Source organism: Salmo trutta, chromosome 12 (assembly GCF_901001165.1).
Source record: "Salmo trutta chromosome 12, fSalTru1.1, whole genome shotgun sequence".
Classification (NCBI taxonomy): Eukaryota; Metazoa; Chordata; class Actinopteri; order Salmoniformes; family Salmonidae; genus Salmo; species Salmo trutta.
The window spans coordinates 37,521,169-37,544,819 of NC_042968.1; the positions used below are offsets into that span (position 1 = coordinate 37,521,169).

The 23,651-nt window shown below is 40.8% G+C and overlaps 1 protein-coding gene across 1 annotated transcript in view; it reads left to right on the forward strand.

Moving 5' to 3' along the window:
• Nucleotides 1-266: 266 nt before the first annotated feature.
• Nucleotides 267-23,651, forward strand: part of LOC115203493 (uncharacterized) — a 36,075-nt gene continuing 12,690 nt past the window's right edge. The window contains exons 1-7 of the mRNA XM_029768213.1: nt 267-407; nt 6,448-6,624; nt 7,065-7,255; nt 7,669-7,773; nt 8,974-9,112; nt 9,436-9,577; nt 9,961-10,093. Coding sequence (XP_029624073.1) covers nt 6,493-6,624; nt 7,065-7,255; nt 7,669-7,773; nt 8,974-9,112; nt 9,436-9,577; nt 9,961-10,093 — 842 coding nt within the window. The 5' untranslated portion in view covers nt 267-407; nt 6,448-6,492. The remainder of the gene's footprint in view (nt 408-6,447; nt 6,625-7,064; nt 7,256-7,668; nt 7,774-8,973; nt 9,113-9,435; nt 9,578-9,960; nt 10,094-23,651) is intronic.

The window sequence follows — 23,651 nt, forward strand, 5'->3', positions numbered from 1 at the left end:
TACTTTTTTTTATTTTTCTGAGGTAAGGAAACAATTTTTGTAATATCTGACGTATTCCTTTTAATCTGTCTAGAAACCAGTTCTTAATGTTACTCCTCAAACCATTTGTTCTAGTCCTGCTGGATATCATCCTAGTGAGGTATGTTGCTTAAGCCATAATTAAAGACTACAAAATGCAATTTACTTGGCTGAGTTTCAGTTTGTGCTGAAAATACGTCACTCATTGTAATGTAGTCAGTGCCACTGGTCCAGCCAGTTTAGCCTCATTTTTCAATCAAGTGCTTTCCCAGCAATGTACTAGGTAACGTGAAAGCTGAGATGTAGCTTGAACTTCCTATCGGACCACTCAACTTGTTGCAGACAGCTGTCCGTCTGAACACCAAGACACCCTTGGTTGAGTGATTAAGGTTGGTATTGGAGGGAAGCGACAGATTCCTGAAGGATTACTTTTAAATCAGATAAAAAATATCTCTTGAGGTTGGGCCTCTGATAAACATTATACTTTTTGGTTGTGACAATGTTTGTTATTGGATTTGAGCTTCTATGGCTGTGTTTACACTGACCCTGAGAACCCAATTGTGATTTCTTTTTCTGACTGTCCACACTAAGTTGTGACCCATATCAGATATGGGGCAGTAGAAATAAATAATTGGCAAAAGATCTGAATTGGGCTGCTGGCGTAAACGCAGCCTGTGAAGTTTCTTCATACTTGGCACAGACCTTTTAAACCAATGGTCAAAACCTCAGGATTCCATACATGTTCTAACGTGTTTAGGAAAGGAAAAGGGGTGGAGTGCCAATGGTATATGCTCAGTGCCTGAGTCTTTTTTAAAGGGAAATATGCATTTCAACCATTAACAAAGTTGCCACCCCACCAATGACTGGTAAATAGCTGAGGGATGGGACTGAAAATGTAACCACTCAAATTCATAGATGGCTATGAATGTGAAGACTGACCAGCTATGATATATAATTTTAACCATGTTATGAAGCTATAGTGTTTAAATTCACTTGCTTTCAGAAATAAAGGGGTAAAACAAGCTTATTATTGGTTCTCATGGGGTAAGACGGTTGAACTAACATGATGCATTTATAAGTAATATTCAAGAATCAGTGTGTTTAATTTAAAAGTACAAACGTGTGTGTGTGTGTGTGTGTGTGTATATATCAATTGCAGATTGCCTCTAAGGGAAGTAGTTTGTTTCCCTCGGTAACATAATGTGACTATGCACAACAATGTTCTCTCCAGTCATTGTTGGGGTGCTGAATTTTTCCTGGTCAGCTTACAAAGTTCAGGGCCTGGTGGTTGTCAGGTACATGACCACTGGTCAGATATGTTGTGCTGGAACAAAAGCCTGCTCACACTTCTGTGACCACACCTGGGCCCGTATTCACAAAGGCTCCTGGAGTAGGAGAGCTGAGAGGTATACTACAAAACACAATGAGTTAAGCAGCTAACTTGGATAAACAACTAGACAGAACTAGATTTTCTGGGTAACTACGCTAAACTTAAATGTATTTTGTGTTGTCAATTAGTCCATGCCCATTTGAAGCATATCTTACAAAAAATGTCAAGTTATTTCAGAATATTTAGGCAATTTAGCTGGCTAACTTATTGATCCTCCTTTGTAGTATCGCTGTCTGATCTTGGATTTAGATCATAATAAATAAGATGGGGATCTGATCCTAGACCAGCACTCCTTCTCTGAGATTCCCTAATTCAATGTATCTTTACCAACTTACCATCAAGTCCCTTGAAGTGGTGTCTAACAGGTCATTTATTTCCTTACTCAGACTGCGTTTAAATCAAATCAAATGTTATTTCTCACATGCTTCATAAATAAGTGTGGACTAAAAGTGAAATGCTTACTTACGGGACCTTCCTAACAACGCAGAGAGAAAAATAGAGAAATAATAGAAAAATAAAAACAAGGAATATATACATAATGAGTAATAATAACTTGACTATTTACACGGGGTAAGTACTGAGTCGATGTGCAGGGGTACGAGGTAGTTGAGGTAAATATGCCTACTAGAAAGTGTGTGCCCTCAGGCCGGGAGAGAAGCAATAGTCATTCCGCTTCCTAAGAATAGTAAAGCCCCCTTTACTTGCTCAAATAGCCAACCAATCAGCCTGTTACCAAACAGTAAACTTTTGGGAAAAATTGTGTTTGACCAGATCCAATGATATTTTACAATAACCAAATTGACAACAGACTTTCAGCACACTTATAGGAAAGGACATTCAACACGCACAGCACTTAAACAAATGACTAATGATTGGCAGAGAAATTGATGATAAAAATATTGTTATAAAAATATTTTGTTAGACTTCAGCGCAGCTTTTGACATTATCGGTCATAGTCTGCTGCTGTTGGAAAAACGTATGTGTTATGGCTTTACACCCCCTGCTATATGTGGATAAAGAGTTACCTGTCTAACAGAACACAGTGTGTTCTTTAATGGAAGCCTCCAACATAATCAAGGTAGAATCAGGAATTCCCCAGGGCTGCTGTCTAGACCCCTTACTTTTTCAATCTGTACTAACGACATGCCACTGGGTAAAGCCAGTGTGTCTATGTATGCGGATGACTCAACACTATACACGTTGAAATGACTGCAACACTTAACAAAGAGCTGCAGTTTGTTTCAGAATGGGTGGCAAGGAATATGTTAGTCCTAAATAGTTCTAAAAGTATTGTATTTGGGAAAAATCATTCATTAAACCCTAAACCTCCACTAAATCTTGTAATTAATAATGTGGAAATTGAGGTGACTAAACTGCTTGGAGTAACCCTGGATGGTGAACTGTCATGGTCAAAACATATTCATACAGAAGCTAAGATGGGGAGAAGTTTGTCCATAATAAAGCGCAGCCTTAACAACACTATCAACAAGGCAGGTCCTACAGGCCCTAGTTTTGCCGCACCTGGACTGCTGATCAGTCGTGTGGTCAGGAGCCACAAAGAGGAACTTTGTGGCATGCACTGCTGGCCCTTAAATATACACGGAGAGCTAAAATGAATGATATGCATGTCAATCTCTCATGGATCCAAGTGGAGGAGAGACAAGCTGACAGTGTTGACAAGCTGAATGCACCGAGCTGTCTGTTTAAACTATTAGCACACAGCTCAAACACCCATACATACCCCACAAGACATGCCACCAGAGGTCTCTTCATAATCCCCAAGTCCAGAACAGACTAAGGGAGGCACACAGTACTACATAGAGCCATGATTTACATGGAACTCTATTCCACAGCAGGTAACTGATGCAAGCAGTAGAATCAGATGTAAAAAACTGATAAAAATACAGCTTATGGAATAGTGGGGACTGTGAAGAGACACACACACAAAGGTACAGACACTCGTATAAGCACACAAATGCTAGCACACACACTTTACACACACGTACGTTGTAATATTGTTGTATGGTGGTATTGTACATTTTGTATTATAGATATGTAGTGGTGTAATAATGTTATATGATGTACTGTTTTATCTTTTGTTTTATATGTAATGTAAGTGCCTTAATGGACCCCAAGAAGAGTAGCTGCTGCCTTGGCAGGAACTAATGGGGATCCATAATCAACCCCAGGAAGAGTAGCTGATGCCTTGGCAAGAACTAATGGGGATCCATAATAAACCCCAGAAAGAGTAGCTGCTGCCTTGGCAGGAACTAATGGGGATCCATAATAAACCCCAGGAAGAGTAGCTGCTGCCTTGGCAGGAACTAATGGGGATCCATAATAAACCCCAGGAAGAGTAGCTGCTGCCTTGGCAGGAACTAATGGGGATCCATAATAAACCCCAGGAAGAGTAGCTGCTGCCTTGACAGGAACTAATGGGGATCTATAATAAATACAAAATACACATATGTACATATTGGTAGGAATAAAGTAACTAGGCAACAGGATAGATAATAAACATCAGCAGCGTATGTGATGAGTCAAGAGTTCATGCAAAAGGGGTCAATGCAGGGGGTCTATTTAAGTAACTTGGTTGTTGTCCTGGCACCACACTGCTATGTCACTGACCTCCCTATAGGCTGTTTCATCGTCTTTGGTGATCAGGCCAACCACCGTTGTGTCGTCAACAAACTTAATGATGATGTTGGAGTCGTGCGCAACCACACAGTCGTGGAGTCATGGGGGAACAGGGAGTACAGGAGGGAACTGAGCACGCACCCCTGAGGGGCCCTCGTGTTGAAGGTCAGTGTGGCAGATGGGTTGTTGCCTGCACTCACCACCTGGGGGCGGACAATTAGGAAGTTCAGGATCCTGTTGCATAGGGAGGTGTTCAGTCCCAGGGTCCTGAGCTTAGTGATGAGCTTGGAGGGCATTATGGTGTTGAACACTGAGCAATAGTCAGTGAACAGCATTCTCACGTAAGTGTTCCTCTTGTCCAAGTGGAGAGGGCATTGTTGAGTGCAATAGAAATTGTGTCATCTGTGGATTTGTTGGGGCAGTATGCAAATTGGTGTGAGTCCAGGGTGTCTGAGATGATGGTGTTGATGTGAGCCATAACCAGCTTTTCAAAGCATTTCTTGCCTACAGATGTGAGTCCTATGGAGCGATAATCATTTAGGCAGGTTAACTTGGCATTCTTGGGCACAGGGACTATAGTTTTCTGCTTGAAACACGTAGGTATTACAGACTGGGTCAGGGAAAGGTTGAAAATGTAATTGAAGACACTTTCCAGCTGGTCAGCACATGCTCAGAGTACGCATCCTGGTAATCAGTCTGGCCCTGCAGCCTTGTGAATGTTAACCTGTTGAAAGGTATTTTCTAACATCGGCTATGGAGAGCGTGATCACCCAGTCGTCCGGAACAGCTGGTGCTCTCATGCATGGTTCAATGTTGGTTGTCTCGAAGTGAGCATAAAAGGCATTTAGCTTGTCTGGTAGGCTCACGTTCCTGGGAAGCGTCCCTGGGTTTCCCTTTGTACCCTGTGATAGTTTGTAAGCCCCGCCACATCCGACGAGTGTCAGAGCCGGTGTAGTAGGATTCGATCTTAGTCCTCTATTGATGTTTTGACTGTTTGATGGCTCATCGGAAAACGTAGAGGGATTTCTTATAAGCGTCCGGATTAGTGTCCTGCTCTTTGAAAGCGGCAGCTCTAGCCTTTAGCTCAATGAGGATGTTGCCTGTAATCCATGGCTTCTGGTTGGGATATGTGCGTATGGTCACTGTGGGGACGACAAGGTCGTCGATGCACTTATTAACGAAGCCGGTGACTGATGTGATAAACTCCTCAATACCATCGGATGAATCCCGGAACATAGTCCAGTCTGTGCTGGTGAAACAGTCCTGTAGCTTAGTTTACACAGGCAGTCCAATTCAACAATTTTTGCCCAATTATTGGCAAAAGATCTGATCCGATTGGTCAAAATACCAATAATTGTCCAAAAGACCAATAATTGGGCAAAAGATCAACGTTTGGCTGTCTGTGAAAATGCAGCCTTGGGGAAGATTTCAATTGCATACACCTTGCATCCTCTCTCCTCATTTCCTTCTCAAAACCCATTGGAGGAGAATGTCAAAGGGGCAGGACATGGCTTTCTCATCCAATCGCTTTTGATAAGGAAACGAGGAGAGAGGACACAAGGTGTATGGAATCTCCCATAGACTTTCAGGAATCTGATGTGCCCTTGAGCAAGGCCTAATTAGTCTGTCAGTCAATTGCAGCCCCACCACTTGGTTTTCTATAAAGCAGAGGGATAGGGCTGGAGAAATGTAAGATCTCATTCATTGATGGAGCTATGGATGAAATGACTGACAGTCAATAAGATCAGCATATTTAGAAGTTATACAGTACAGTGTTTGTAACTTTAAAAACTGAATTCTTAGAATAGATTTTCTTTGCACACCATCCCCACATACAAATGAACAGGTCATAGTTTTTACCCTGTAACACTGAAACCCAATGAGGGTAAATTAGGTTCATCTTGAAATTCCTCAGGCTTGGAATTACTCCTTAAAGGCCCAATGCAGTCGTTTTAATATCAATATCACATTTCTGGGTAACATTTGGTACCTTACTGTAATAGATTATCCATTAAAATGGGCAAAAAATGCTTTTTATCAGAAAAATATTTCTCAAGCAAGGACTGTATGGGATTGGTCTGAGCGGGGAAGGGAAATCTGAAAACTAGCTGTTATTGACAGAGAAGTCTCCATAACCATGTGTGTTGGAATTTTGGAAAATAATGAGACATTATGCAAAAACAACAGGGATGTCCACATTCATAACATTCTAACCTTTATGTGTTGATGTCCTGTTGACTTTTACAAAGACTACAATAATTGAAGTTGTGTTACTACTAGCACATTTACAAATGTTTGGTCATTGTCTCAATATTGATCCTGTTTTGTAAAATAAGAGTGAGTGTTTGTCTGTGTTTCATGTTTGTGATTGCCTTCTAACGGGCCTCCATTTCTGTCTCCAGAGGCCCAAGCTTCCTTCGACACACATCCCTGTGTGAAAAGCTCTGATGTTGATCCGAGTTTTTCTGGGGCACCTGGTTGTGGCCCTAGGCCTGCTCCTGCCCTACCCTGTCTGTGAGGCCACCACTCTGGGTGCAGTGGTCAATGTTGTCCCTCTAGAGAAGAGTGGAGGAAATATGGTGAGGTTACACATTGTTAATTACCAATACTGTCAGCTTTTAACACTGCGTATTAGGAATTTCACGATTGACCTAAAATATGCACTGCGATAATGATAGGCTTTCTATGTTACGATGCACATGTGCGCAGTATTCAAATGAATTAGAAATCCATGTTGATTGGTTCTTGCTGTACCTCCCAGCTGTAAACACACAGCCCCTCCAGGTTACTTACTTCACTGGTATTTTACAGTCTCTGCGATTTACCTGTTGTTTTCATTGTTTTTGTTTGTTTCAATTTACTTGATAAAATGGTAAATAGCCAATAACTACAGTGTGGTTTAGGCACCAATAACAGGTAGACAATGATTGTGCTGAATTCCAAAAAGCAAGTTCCTCATTGTTACCATGTAATTAATTACATGACCTCCTGACCTCACGTCACCTTTGACCTTTGGCAGGTGAGGGCCCACTACACCGTGATCTCTGCCCTACCCTGTCCTACGTTCTCCGGAGTGTGTCAGACAGGTGAAGACTGTGTCGTGCATACCACCTCGTTACCCTACACAGGACAGAAGCCCGCCTCTGGCTGGTGCGTCCGCCAATGGCAGAGGACCATTCCCAGCAACTACAAAGCCAACGTGAATGTGGGGTATGTGATTCGCTGAGAGACCTGTTATTATTATCACACCGTGACCATTTGATGTGCTTTTGTAGAACATCTATAGAATCAATACACACTGACTGGACATGTTCAGTGCTAGCTTCCGCAACATTGAAGACTGTAAGGTTTCATGAGTTGGTTTCATAATGGTGAAAATGTTATACAAACTTACTTTAAAGCAGTTGGACATTAGACCTCCTCAGTCCTCACAATTCAGAACATTAATGTATAATGCAGTTTCATGACTGATCATTCTTACTTTATATCATATGCATTAGGTTGTATATGTGATATAAATGTCTATGTGTTATAACGCAACCATTTTGCAGGTTATGTCACACCACTTCAGAAAAAGTGAAAAACAAACATATTTATTTGACTCCCCTGTAACTGTGAATTAGGTCCAACGTGAATGTGTTTCTGTTCTTGTGGGCTGGACCCTCCAACCAGTCTAACTCATTGAGACTAAACCAGCCCCCTTACTGCAGCCTGCCTCCTCCTCTCAGGTAACTCAACTCACTGTAACCTGGACCTGAGTCTTGTACTGCACATAGAAACATTACTCTGTTTACTCTAGTCTACACATTCTCACGGTTTTGACTGTTAATATGTAGTGGGATTTATTTGGTCATGATGACTGATACATTTTGACCCTTTTCTCTCCTCTTTGTCCTTCTCTCCTCTTTCGTTTTCTCCTTCCTTCCTTCCTTCCTTCCTTCCTTCCTTCCTTCCTTCCTTCCTTCCTTCCTTCCTTCCTTCCTTCCTTCCTTCCTCAGCACCATTCTTCCTTTCCATACTTTTTTCTTTCTCCTCTGTATCTCATCCCAATTGTCAAGCTCTTCGGTTCCGCTACAGCCTCTTCAAGTCTCTCAAAACAGGGTCCCAGTCCTTTATCAGCAACCATCACTCCTGTGTTCCAATGGCACGTTGTGTTAGCTAATCCAAGTTTATCATTTTAAAAGGCTAATTAATCATTAGAAAACTCTTTTGCAATTATGTTAGCACAGCTGAAAACTGTTGTTCTGATTAAAGAAGCAATAAAACTGGCCTTCTTTAGACTAGTTGAGTATCTGGAGCATCAGCATTTGCGGGTTCGATTACAGGCTCAAAATGGCCAGAAACAAAGAACTTTATTCTGAAACTTGTCAGTCTATTCTTGTTCTGAGAAATTAAGGCTATTCCATGCGAGAAATTGCCAAGAAACTGAAGATCTCGTACAACGCTGTGTACTACTCCTTTCTCAGAACAGCACAAACTGGCGCTAACCAGAATAGAAAGAGGAGTGGGAGGCCCCGGGGCACAACTGAGCAAGAGGACAAGTACATTAGAGTTTCTAGTTTGAGAAACAGATGCCTCAAAAGTCCTCAACTGGCAGCTTCATTAAATAGTACCCGCAAAACACCAGTCTCAACGTCAACAGTGAAGAGGCGACTCCGGGATGCTGGCCTTCTAGGCAGAGTTGCAAAGAAAAAGACATCTCAGACTGGCCAATAAAAATAAAATATTAAGATGGGCAAAAGAACACAGACATTGGACAGAGGAACTCTGCCTAGAAGGCCAGCATCCCGAAGTCGCCTCTTCACTGTTGACGTTGAGACTGGTGTTTTGCGGGTGCTATTTAATGAAGCTGCCAGGAGGAAAATATATATATAATAAAGTGGGGAGAAAAACATATGATATTAACTGAGTGTGTATTCTTGTGTCAGGGCTCGTGTGAACTGCCCACATCACTTCCCACTGACGGTGAAGGACCTGGATGGGGACACAGTGCTCTGTCGCTTTGCCCAGGCTGACCTTGGAGAATGCCTTGACTGCCCCCAGTACAACTTTCTGAAGATGGAGGAGGTGAGTCTTAACTTATTTGTGTCTTTGTGTTAGTCCACACAGCAGTGACTATTGATGCCCCAAACCGCCAAGAAAAGGTGCAAGAAAGAGAACCGTGTTGGATTTAATTCCTATACAGAGAAATATGAAACATTAATCGGTCATTATGGATGCATCATACACCATCTAAATGTGCGGGGAGGTTAAACCAATTTAGAGTTATTTGTTGGACTTGTTTCTTTTGAGGGTTAGGCTTTCGGCTTCAGGCATGTGCTCTGTGGGAAATAAAGAACAATTGTTTTCAAATAAATGTTGTTGAATTTGTTTTAATTGCTACTTCATAGGAGACGTGTACGCTGTTGTACAATGGCAAATCGTCCGCTGGCCAATACTCTGTGCAGCTGATGGTGGAGGACTTTTCACGCCAAACCCAAACCAACAAACGCAAAGCACTCAGTTCCATCCCACTGCACCTGTCCCTTACAGGTGAGACTGACACACACAAACTATTTCACGCTGTCTTCTCTTTATTGATGGGCCTGTTTCAGGGAAAAATACATCAGGTAAATTCTGCTGGTCTGTTCTCAATAACTATACATACTGGACTCTATAATGTAGCTGTGTTGTTCAGTCTTGATCTGAGGCACCCTGGGATTGATTTATCAAGCGCTCTTGAAAAATACAATTTCAACACAGTAGTTAGTAATGGATGAATTACCCATATTTATGTACCGGTAGCAACATTTTATATTGAGATACACCCAAAGTTCTTCAAAAGGAGCAATCATATACAGTATGATACCTGAAGGAGGTTGAAAAGAAAGTTTAAAACTAAATAACCTTAACTTTTGTCTTGTTCTTGGTTTCAGTGGAGGAGGCGTCCTCAAGCTGCACTGCTGAGCCGGTCACTACAGGACTGACACCAACAGGGGGAGCCACCATCTACGTTCTGCCCTATGAGCAGATCAACGTGTCTGTCACCTTTCATTCTGACCTAGAGAGGTGTGTTATAGCATGGTTTCCCAAACTCACTCCTCAATGTAGAGGTGTGTTATACTACTCAACCTAGAGAGGTGTTATACTACTCAACCTAGAGAGGTGTGTTATACTACTCAACCTAGAGAGGTGTGTTATACTACTCAACCTAGAGAGGTGTGTTATACTACTCAACCTAGAGAGGTGTGTTATACTACTCAACCTAGAGAGGTGTGTTATACTACTCAACCTAGAGAGGTGTTATACTACTCAACCTAGAGAGGTGTTATACTACTCAACCTAGAGAGGTGTGTTATACTACTCAACCTAGAGAGGTGTTATACTACTCAACCTAGAGAGGTGTTATACTACTCAACCTAGAGAGGTGTGTTATACTACTCAACCTAGAGGTGTGTTATACTACTCAACCTAGAGAGGTGTTATACTACTCAACCTAGAGGTGTGTTATACTACTCAACCTAGAGAGGTATGTTATACTACTCAACCTAGAGAGGTGTTATACTACTCAACCTAGAGGTGTGTTATACTACTCAACCTAGAGAGGTGTGTTATACTACTCAACCTAGAGAGGTGTTATACTACTCAACCTAGAGAGGTGTGTTATACTACTCAACCTAGAGAGGTGTGTTATACTACTCAACCTAGAGGTGTGTTATACTACTCAACCTAGAGAGGTGTTATACTACTCAACCTAGAGAGGTGTTATACTACTCAACCTAGAGGTGTGTTATACTACTCAACCTAGAGAGGTGTTATACTACTCAACCTAGAGAGGTGTTATACTACTCAACCTAGAGGTGTGTTATACTACTCAACCTAGAGAGGTGTTATACTACTCAACCTAGAGGTGTGTTATACTACTCAACCTAGAGAGGTGTTATACTACTCAACCTAGAGGTGTGTTATACTACTCAACCTAGAGAGGTGTTATACTACTCAACCTAGAGAGGTGTTATACTACTCAACCTAGAGAGGTGTTATACTACTCAACCTAGAGAGGTGTTATACTACTCAACCCTAGAGAGGTGTTATACTACTCAACCTAGAGAGTGTGTTATACTAATCAACCTAGAGAGGGTGTTATACTACTCAACCTAGAGAGTGTGTCATACTACTCAACCTAGAGAGGTGTTATACTACTCAACCAGAGAGGTGTTATACTACTCACCTAGAGAGTGTGTTATACTACTCAACCTAGAGTGTGTTATACTACTCAACCTAGAGATGTGTCATACTACTCAACCTAGAGAGGTGTTATACTACTCAACCTAGAGAGTGTGTTATACGACTCAACCTAGAGGTGTGTTATACTACTCAACCTAGAGAGGTGTTTATACTACTCAACCTAGAGATGTGTATACGACTCAACCTAGAGAGGGATGTTATACTACTCAACCTAGAGATGTGTATACTACTCACCTAGAGGTGTGTTATACTACTCAACCTAGAGGTGTGTTACTACTCCAACCTAGAGGTGTGTTTATACTACTCAACCTAGAGAGGTGTTCATACTACTCAACCTAGAGGTGTGTTATACTACTCAACCTAGAGGTGTGTCATACTACTCAACCTAGAGATGTGTCATACTACTCAACCTAGAGAGGTGTTATACTACTCAACCTAGAGAGGTGTTATACTACTCAACCTAGAGAGGTGTTATACTACTCAACCTAGAGAGGTGTGTTATACTACTCAACCTAGAGAGGTGTTATACTACTCAACCTAGAGAGGTGTTATACTACTCAACCTAGAGGTGTTATACTACTCAACCTAGAGAGGTGTGTTATACGACTCAACCTAGAGGTGTGTTATACTACTCAACCTAGAGGTGTGTTATACTACTCAACCTAGAGAGATGTGTCATACTACTCAACCTAGAGATGTGTTATACTACTCAACCTAGAGGTGTGTTATACTACTCAACCTAGAGGTGTGTTATACTACTCAACCTAGAGAGGTGTTATACTACTCAACCTAGAGAGGTGTTATACTACTCAACCTAGAGAGGTGTGTTATACTACTCAACCTAGAGATGTGTCATACTACTCAACCTAGAGAGGTGTTATACTACTCAACCTAGAGAGGTGTTATACTACTCAACCTAGAGGTGTGTTATACTACTCAATCTAGAGATGTGTCATACTACTCAACCTAGAGAGGTATGTTATACTACTCAACCTAGAGAGGTATGTTATACTACTCAACCTAGAGAGGTGTGTTATACTACTCAACCTAGAGGTGTGTTATACTACTCAACCTAGAGGTGTGTTATACTACTCAACCTAGAGGTGTGTTATACTACTCAACCTAGAGATGTGTTATACTACTCAACCTAGAGATGTGTCATACTACTCAACCTAGAGAGGTGTGTCATACTACTCAATCTAGATATGTGTCATACTACTCAACCTAGAGAGGTATGTTATACTACTCAACCTAGAGAGGTGTGTTATATTACTCAACCTAGAGAGGTGTGTTATACTACTCAACCTAGAGAGGTATGTTATACTACTCAACCTAGAGAGATGTGTCATACTACTCAACCTAGAGATGTGTTATACTACTCAACCTAGAGGTGTGTTATACTACTCAACCTAGAGGTGTGTTATACTACTCAACCTAGAGGTGTGTTATACTACTCAACCTAGAGGTGTGTTATACTACTCAACCTAGAGATGTGTTATACTACTCAACCTAGAGGTGTGTTATACTACTCAACCTAGAGGTGTGTTATACTACTCAACCTAGAGATGTGTCAAACTACTCAACCTAGAGGTGTGTTATACTACTCAACCTAGAGGTGTGTTATACTACTCAACCTAGAGGTGTGTTATACTACTCAACCTAGAGAGGTGTTATACTACTCAACCTAGAGAGGTGTCATACTACTCAACCTAGAGATGTGTCATACTACTCAACCTAGAGAGGTGTGTTATACTACTCAACCTAGAGATGTGTCATACTACTCAACCTAGAGAGATGTGTCATACTACTCAACCTAGAGAGGTGTTATACTACTCAACCTAGAGAGGTATGTTATACTACTCAACCTAGAGATGTGTCATACTACTCAACCTAGAGAGATGTGTCATACTACTCAACCTAGAGATGTGTTATACTACTCAACCTAGAGAGGTGTTATACTACTCAACCTAGAGAGATGTGTCATACTACTCAACCTAGAGAGATGTGTCATACTACTCAACCTAGAGAGGTGTTATACTACTCAACCTAGAGAGGTGTTATACTACTCAACCTAGAGATGTGTTATACTACTCAACCTAGAGAGGTGTTATACTACTCAACCTAGAGAGGTGTGTTATACTACTCAACCTAGAGAGGTGTTATACTACTCAACCTAGAGAGGTATGTTATACTACTCAACCTAGAGATGTGTCATACTACTCAACCTAGAGAGATGTGTCATACTACTCAACCTAGAGATGTGTTATGCTACTCAACCTAGAGAGGTGTTATACTACTCAACCTAGAGAGGTGTGTTATACTACTCAACCTAGAGAGGTGTTATACTACTCAACCTAGAGAGGTATGTTATACTACTCAACCTAGAGATGTGTTATACTACTCAACCTAGAGATGTGTCATACTACTCAACCTAGAGAGGTGTGTTATACTACTCAACCTAGAGGTGTGTTATACTACTCAACCTAGAGAGGTGTCATACTACTCAACCTAGAGAGGTGTGTCATACTACTCAACCTAGAGGTGTGTCATACTACTCAACCTAGAGGTGTGTTATACTACTCAACCTAGAGATGTGTTATACTACTCAACCTAGAGGCGTGTTATACTACTCAACCTAGAGGTGTGTTATACTACTCAACCTAGAGGTGTGTCATACTACTCAACCTAGAGATGTGTCATACTACTCAACCTAGAGAGGTGTTATACTACTCAACCTAGAGAGGTGTTATACTACTCAACCTAGAGAGGTGTGTTATACTACTCAACCTAGAGAGGTGTGTTATACTACTCAACCTAGAGAGGTGTGTTATACTACTCAACCTAGAGATGTGTGTTATACTACTCAACCTAGAGGTGTGTCATACTACTCAACCTAGAGGTGTGTTATACTACTCAACCTAGAGAGGTGTTATACTACTCAACCTAGAGAGGTGTGTTATACTACTCAACCTAGAGAGGTGTTATACTACTCAACCTAGAGATGTGTCATACTACTCAACCTAGAGAGGTGTTATACTACTCAACCTAGAGAGGTGTTATACTACTCAACCTAGAGGTGTGTTATACACATCAACCTAGAGGTGTGTTATACTACTCAACCTAGAGATGTGTTATACTACTCAACCTAGAGATGTGTCATACTACTCAACCTAGAGAGGTGTGTTATACTACTCAACCTAGAGGTGTTATACTACTCAACCTAGAGAGATGTGTCATACTACTCAACCTAGAGAGATGTGTCATACTACTCAACCTAGAGATGTGTCATACTACTCAACCTAGAGGTGTGTCATACTACTCAACCTAGAGGTGTGTTATACTACTCAACCTAGAGGTGTGTTATACTACTCAACCTAGAGGTGTGTTATACTACTCAACCTAGAGATGTGTTATACTACTCAACCTAGAGATGTGTCATACTACTCAACCTAGAGAGGTGTCATACTACTCAACCTAGAGAGATGTGTCATACTACTCAACCTAGAGAGATGTGTCATACTACTCAACCTAGAGAGGTGTTATACTACTCAACCTAGAGGTGTGTTATACTACTCAACCTAGAGGTGTGTTATACTACTCAACCTAGAGAGGTGTGTCATACTACTCAACCTAGAGAGGTGTTATACTACTCAACCTAGAGAGGTGTCATACTACTCAACCTAGAGAGGTGTTATACTACTCAACCTAGAGAGGTGTTATACTACTCAACCTAGAGAGATGTGTCATACTACTCAACCTAGAGAGGTGTGTTATACTACTCAACCTAGAGAGATGTTATACTACTCAACCTAGAGATGTGTCATACTACTCAACCTAGAGAGGTGTTATACTACTCAACGTAGAGAGGTGTTATACTACTCAACCTAGAGAGGTATGTTATACTACTCAACCTAGAGAGGTGTGTTATACTACTCAACCTAGAGGTGTGTTATACTACTCAACCTAGAGGTGTGTTATACTACTCAATCTAGAGATGTGTCATACTACTCAACCTAGAGAGGTGTGTCATACTACTCAATCTAGAGATGTGTCATACTACTCAACCTAGAGAGGTGTGTTATACTACTCAACCTAGAGAGGTGTGTTATACTACTCAACCTAGAGAGGTGTGTTATACTACTCAACCTAGAGAGGTATGTTATACTACTCAACCTAGAGAGATGTGTCATACTACTCAACCTAGAGATGTGTTATACTACTCAACCTAGAGGTGTGTTATACTACTCAACCTAGAGAGGTGTGTTATACTACTCAACCTAGAGAGGTATGTTATACTACTCAACCTAGAGAGATGTGTCATACTACTCAACCTAGAGATGTGTTATACTACTCAACCTAGAGGTGTGTTATACTACTCAACCTAGAGAGGTGTTATACTACTCAACCTAGAGATGTGTCATACTACTCAACCTAGAGATGTGTCATACTACTCAACCTAGAGGTGTTATACTACTCAACCTAGAGATGTGTTATACTACTCAACCTAGAGGTGTGTTATACTACTCAACCTAGAGAGGTGTGTTATACTACTCAACCTAGAGATGTGTGTTATACTACTCAACCTAGAGATGTGTTATACTACTCAACCTAGAGAGGTGTGTTATACTACTCAACCTAGAGGTGTGTTATACTACTCAACCTAGAGGTGTGTTATACTACTCAACCTAGAGAGGTGTGTTATACTACTCAACCTAGAGAGGTATGTTATACTACTCAACCTAGAGAGGTGTGTTATACTACTCAACCTAGAGAGGTGTGTCATACTACTCAACCTAGAGAGGTGTTATACTACTCAACCTAGAGAGGTGTGTTATACTACTCAACCTAGAGAGGTGTGTTATACTACTGAACCTAGAGAGGTGTGTTATACTACTCAACCTAGAGAGGTGTTATACTACTCAACCTAGAGAGGTGTGTTATACTACTCAACCTAGAGAGGTGTGTTATACTACTCAACCTAGAGATGTGTGTTATACTACTCAACCTAGAGGTGTGTCATACTACTCAACCTAGAGGTGTGTTATACTACTCAACCTAGAGAGGTGTGTTATACTACTCAACCTAGAGAGGTGTTATACTACTCAACCTAGAGAGGTGTTATACTACTCAACCTAGAGAGGTGTTATACTACTCAACCTAGAGAGGTGTGTTATACTACTCAACCTAGAGAGGTGTGTTATACTACTCAACCTAGAGAGGTATGTTATACTACTCAACCTAGAGAGGTGTGTTATACTACTCAACCTAGAGAGGTGTTATACTACTCAACCTAGAGAGGTGTGTCATACTACTCAACCTAGAGATGTGTTATACTACTCAACCTAGAGGTGTGTTATACTACTCAACCTAGAGAGGTGTGTTATACTACTCAACCTAGAGAGGTATGTTATACTACTCAACCTAGAGAGATGTGTCATACTACTCAACCTAGAGATGTGTTATACTACTCAACCTAGAGGTGTGTTATACTACTCAACCTAGAGGTGTGTTATACTACTCAACCTAGAGAGGTGTTATACTACTCAACCTAGAGATGTGTCATACTACTCAACCTAGAGGTGTTATACTACTCAACCTAGAGATGTGTTATACTACTCAACCTAGAGGTGTGTTATACTACTCAACCTAGAGGTGTGTTATACTACTCAACCTAGAGAGGTGTGTTATACTACTCAACCTAGAGATGTGTTATACTACTCAACCTAGAGGTGTGTTATACTACTCAACCTAGAGAGGTGTGTTATACTACTCAACCTAGAGGTGTGTTATACTACTCAACCTAGAGAGGTGTGTTATACTACTCAACCTAGAGAGGTATGTTATACTACTCAACCTAGAGAGGTGTGTTATACTACTCAACCTAGAGAGGTGTGTCATACTACTCAACCTAGAGAGGTGTTATACTACTCAACCTAGAGAGGTGTGTTATACTACTCAACCTAGAGAGGTGTGTTATACTACTGAACCTAGAGAGGTGTGTTATACTACTCAACCTAGAGAGGTGTTATACTACTCAACCTAGAGAGGTGTGTTATACTACTCAACCTAGAGAGGTGTGTTATACTACTCAACCTAGAGAGGTGTGTTATACTACTCAACCTAGAGATGTGTGTTATACTACTCAACCTAGAGGTGTGTCATACTACTCAACCTAGAGGTGTGTTATACTACTCAACCTAGAGAGGTGTTATACTACTCAACCTAGAGAGGTGTGTTATACTACTCAACCTAGAGAGGTGTTATACTACTCAACCTAGAGAGGTGTTATACTACTCAACCTAGAGAGGTGTGTTATACTACTCAACCTAGAGAGGTGTGTTATACTACTCAACCTAGAGAGGTATGTTATACTACTCAACCTAGAGAGGTGTGTTATACTACTCAACCTAGAGAGGTGTTATACTACTCAACCTAGAGAGGTGTGTCATACTACTCAACCTAGAGGTGTGTCATACTACTCAACCTAGAGGTGTGTTATACTACTCAACCTAGAGGTGTGTTATACTACTCAACCTAGAGGTGTGTTATACTACTCAACCTAGAGAGGTGTGTTATACGACTCAACCTAGAGGTGTGTTATACTACTCAACCTAGAGGTGTGTTATACTACTCAACCTAGAGATGTGTTATACTACTCAACCTAGAGATGTGTCATACTACTCAACCTAGAGAGGTGTGTTATACACATCAACCTAGAGGTGTGTTATACTACTCAACCTAGAGGTGTGTTATACTACTCAACCTAGAGGTGAGTTATACTACTCAACCTAGAGGTGAGTTATACTACTCAACCTAGAGGTGTGTTATACACATCAACCTAGAGGTGTGTTATACACATCAACCTAGAGGTGTGTTATACACATCAACCTAGAGGTGTGTCATACTACTAAACCTAGAGAGGTGTGTTATACTACTCAACCTAGAGAGGTGTTATACTACTCAACCTAGAGAGGTGTGTCATACTACTCAACCTAGAGATGTGTTATACTACTCAACCTAGAGGTGTGTTATACTACTCAACCTAGAGAGGTGTGTTATACTACTCAACCTAGAGAGGTATGTTATACTACTCAACCTAGAGAGATGTGTCATACTACTCAACCTAGAGATGTGTTATACTACTCAACCTAGAGGTGTGTTATACTACTCAACCTAGAGAGGTGTTATACTACTCAACCTAGAGATGTGTCATACTACTCAACCTAGAGGTGTTATACTACTCAACCTAGAGATGTGTTATACTACTCAACCTAGAGGTGTGTTATACTACTCAACCTAGAGAGGTGTTATACTACTGAACCTAGAGAGGTGTGTTATACTACTCAACCTAGAGAGGTGTTATACTACTCAACCTAGAGAGGTATGTTATACTACTCAACCTAGAGAGGTGTGTTATACTACTCAACCTAGAGAGGTGTGTCATACTACTCAACCTAGAGAGGTGTTATACTACTCAACCTAGAGAGGTGTGTTATACTACTCAACCTAGAGAGGTGTGTTATACTACTGAACCTAGAGAGGTGTGTTATACTACTCAACCTAGAGAGGTGTTATACTACTCAACCTAGAGAGGTGTGTTATACTACTCAACCTAGAGAGGTGTGTTATACTACTCAACCTAGAGAGGTGTGTTATACTACTCAACCTAGAGATGTGTGTTATACTACTCAACCTAGAGGTGTGTCATACTACTCAACCTAGAGGTGTGTTATACTACTCAACCTAGAGAGGTGTTATACTACTCAACCTAGAGAGGTGTGTTATACTACTCAACCTAGAGAGGTGTTATACTACTCAACCTAGAGAGGTGTTATACTACTCAACCTAGAGAGGTGTGTTATACTACTCAACCTAGAGAGGTGTGTTATACTACTCAACCTAGAGAGGTATGTTATACTACTCAACCTAGAGAGGTGTGTTATACTACTCAACCTAGAGAGGTGTTATACTACTCAACCTAGAGAGGTGTGTCATACTACTCAACCTAGAGATGTGTCATACTACTCAACCTAGAGTTGTGTTATACTACTCAACCTAGAGGTGTGTTATACTACTCAACCTTGAGAGGTGTGTTAAACTACTCAACCTAGAGGTGTGTTATACTACTCAACCTAGAGATGTGTCATACTACTCAACCTAGAGGTGTGTTATACTACTCAACCTAGAGGTGTGTTATACTACTCAACCTAGAGGTGTGTTAAACTACTCAACCTAGAGGTGTGTTATACTACTCAACCTAGAGGTGTGTTATACTACTCAACCTAGAGGTGTGTTATACTACTCAACCTAGAGATGTGTTATACTACTCAACCTAGAGATGTGTCATACTACTCAACCTAGAGAGGTGTCATACTACTCAACCTAGAGAGATGTGTCATACTACTCAACCTAGAGAGATGTGTCATACTACTCAACCTAGAGAGGTGTTATACTACTCAACCTAGAGGTGTGTTATACTACTCAACCTAGAGGTGTGTTATACTACTCAACCTAGAGAGGTGTGTCATACTACTCAACAGAGAGAGGTGTTATACTACTCAACCTAGAGAGGTGTCATACTACTCAACCTAGAGAGGTGTTATACTACTCAACCTAGAGAGGTGTTATACTACTCAACCTAGAGAGATGTGTCATACTACTCAACCTAGAGAGGTGTTATACTACTCAACCTAGAGATGTGTCATACTACTCAACCTAGAGAGGTGTTATACTACTCAACGTAGAGAGGTGTTATACTACTCAACCTAGAGAGGTATGTTATACTACTCAACCTAGAGAGGTGTGTTATACTACTCAACCTAGAGGTGTGTTATACTACTCAACCTAGAGGTGTGTTATACTACTCAATCTAGAGATGTGTCATACTACTCAACCTAGAGAGGTGTGTCATACTACTCAATCTAGAGATGTGTCATACTACTCAACCTAGAGAGGTGTGTTATACTACTCAACCTAGAGAGGTGTGTTATACTACTCAACCTAGAGAGGTGTGTTATACTACTCAACCTAGAGAGGTATGTTATACTACTCAACCTAGAGAGATGTGTCATACTACTCAACCTAGAGATGTGTTATACTACTCAACCTAGAGGTGTGTTATACTACTCAACCTAGAGAGGTGTGTCATACTACTCAATCTAGATATGTGTCATACTACTCAACCTAGAGAGGTATGTTATACTACTCAACCTAGAGAGGTGTGTTATACTACTCAACCTAGAGAGGTGTGTTATACTACTCAACCTAGAGATGTGTTATACTACTCAATCTAGAGATGTGTCATACTACTCAACCTAGAGAGGTGTGTCATACTACTCAATCTAGATATGTGTCATACTACTCAACCTAGAGAGGTATGTTATACTACTCAACCTAGAGAGGTGTGTTATACTACTCAACCTAGAGAGGTGTGTTATACTACTCAACCTAGAGAGGTATGTTATACTACTCAACCTAGAGAGATGTGTCATACTACTCAACCTAGAGATGTGTTATACTACTCAACCTAGAGGTGTGTTATACTACTCAACCTAGAGAGGTGTTATACTACTCAACCTAGAGATGTGTCATACTACTCAACCTAGAGGTGTTATACTACTCAACCTAGAGATGTGTTATACTACTCAACCTAGAGGTGTGTTATACTACTCAACCTAGAGGTGTGTTATACTACTCAACCTAGAGAGGTGTGTTATACTACTCAACCTAGAGATGTGTTATACTACTCAACCTAGAGGTGTGTTATACTACTCAACCTAGAGAGGTGTGTTATACTACTCAACCTAGAGGTGTGTTATACTACTCAACCTAGAGAGGTGTGTTATACTACTCAACCTAGAGAGGTATGTTATACTACTCAACCTAGAGAGGTGTGTTATACTACTCAACCTAGAGAGGTGTGTCATACTACTCAACCTAGAGAGGTGTTATACTACTCAACCTAGAGAGGTGTGTTATACTACTCAACCTAGAGAGGTGTGTTATACTACTGAACCTAGAGAGGTGTGTTATACTACTCAACCTAGAGAGGTGTTATACTACTCAACCTAGAGAGGTGTGTTATACTACTCAACCTAGAGAGGTGTGTTATACTACTCAACCTAGAGAGGTGTGTTATACTACTCAACCTAGAGATGTGTGTTATACTACTCAACCTAGAGGTGTGTTATACTACTCAACCTAGAGGTGTGTCATACTACTCAACCTAGAGAGATGTGTCATACTACTCAACCTAGAGAGGTGTGTCATACTACTCAACCTAGAGAGGTGTTATACTACTCAACCTAGAGGTGTGTTATACTACTCAACCTAGAGAGGTGTTATTCTACTCAACCTAGAGAGGTGTGTTATACTACTCAACCTAGAGAGGTGTTATACTACTCAACCTAGAGAGGTGTTATACTACTCAACCTAGAGAGGTGTGTTATACTACTCAACCTAGAGAGGTGTGTTATACTACTCAACCTAGAGAGGTATGTTATACTACTCAACCTAGAGAGGTGTGTTATACTACTCAACCTAGAGAGGTGTTATACTACTCAACCTAGAGAGGTGTGTCATACTACTCAACCTAGAGATGTGTTATACTACTCAACCTAGAGGTGTGTTATACTACTCAACCTAGAGAGGTGTGTTATACTACTCAACCTAGAGAGGTATGTTATACTACTCAACCTAGAGAGATGTGTCATACTACTCAACCTAGAGATGTGTTATACTACTCAACCTAGAGGTGTGTTATACTACTCAACCTAGAGAGGTGTTATACTACTCAACCTAGAGATGTGTCATACTACTCAACCTAGAGGTGTTATACTACTCAACCTAGAGATGTGTTATACTACTCAACCTAGAGGTGTGTTATACTACTCAACCTAGAGGTGTGTTATACTACTCAACCTAGAGAGGTGTGTTATACTACTCAACCTAGAGATGTGTTATACTACTCAACCTAGAGGTGTGTTATACTACTCAACCTAGAGGTGTGTTATACTACTCAACCTAGAGAGGTGTGTTATACTACTCAACCTAGAGGTGTGTTATACTACTCAACCTAGAGAGGTGTGTTATACTACTCAACCTAGAGAGGTATGTTATACTACTCAACCTAGAGAGGTGTGTTATACTACTCAACCTAGAGAGGTGTGTCATACTACTCAACCTAGAGAGGTGTTATACTACTCAACCTAGAGAGGTGTGTTATACTACTCAACCTAGAGAGGTGTGTTATACTACTGAACCTAGAGAGGTGTGTTATACTACTCAACCTAGAGAGGTGTTATACTACTCAACCTAGAGAGGTGTGTTATACTACTCAACCTAGAGATGTGTCATACTACTCAACCTAGAGGTGTTATACTACTCAACCTAGAGATGTGTTATACTACTCAACCTAGAGGTGTGTTATACTACTCAACCTAGAGGTGTGTTATACTACTCAACCTAGAGAGGTGTGTTATACTACTCAACCTAGAGATGTGTTATACTACTCAACCTAGAGGTGTGTTATACTACTCAACCTAGAGAGGTGTGTTATACTACTCAACCTAGAGGTGTGTTATACTACTCAACCTAGAGAGGTGTGTTATACTACTCAACCTAGAGAGGTATGTTATACTACTCAACCTAGAGAGGTGTGTTATACTACTCAACCTAGAGAGGTGTGTCATACTACTCAACCTAGAGAGGTGTTATACTACTCAACCTAGAGAGGTGTGTTATACTACTCAACCTAGAGAGGTGTGTTATACTACTGAACCTAGAGAGGTGTGTTATACTACTCAACCTAGAGAGGTGTGTTATACTACTCAACCTAGAGAGGTATGTTATACTACTCAACCTAGAGAGGTGTGTTATACTACTCAACCTAGAGAGGTGTTATACTACTCAACCTAGAGAGGTGTGTCATACTACTCAACCTAGAGATGTGTTATACTACTCAACCTAGAGGTGTGTTATACTACTCAACCTAGAGAGGTGTGTTATACTACTCAACCTAGAGAGGTATGTTATACTACTCAACCTAGAGAGATGTGTCATACTACTCAACCTAGAGATGTGTTATACTACTCAACCTAGAGGTGTGTTATACTACTCAACCTAGAGAGGTGTTATACTACTCAACCTAGAGATGTGTCATACTACTCAACCTAGAGGTGTTATACTACTCAACCTAGAGATGTGTTATACTACTCAACCTAGAGGTGTGTTATACTACTCAACCTAGAGGTGTGTTATACTACTCAACCTAGAGAGGTGTGTTATACTACTCAACCTAGAGATGTGTTATACTACTCAACCTAGAGGTGTGTTATACTACTCAACCTAGAGGTGTGTTATACTACTCAACCTAGAGAGG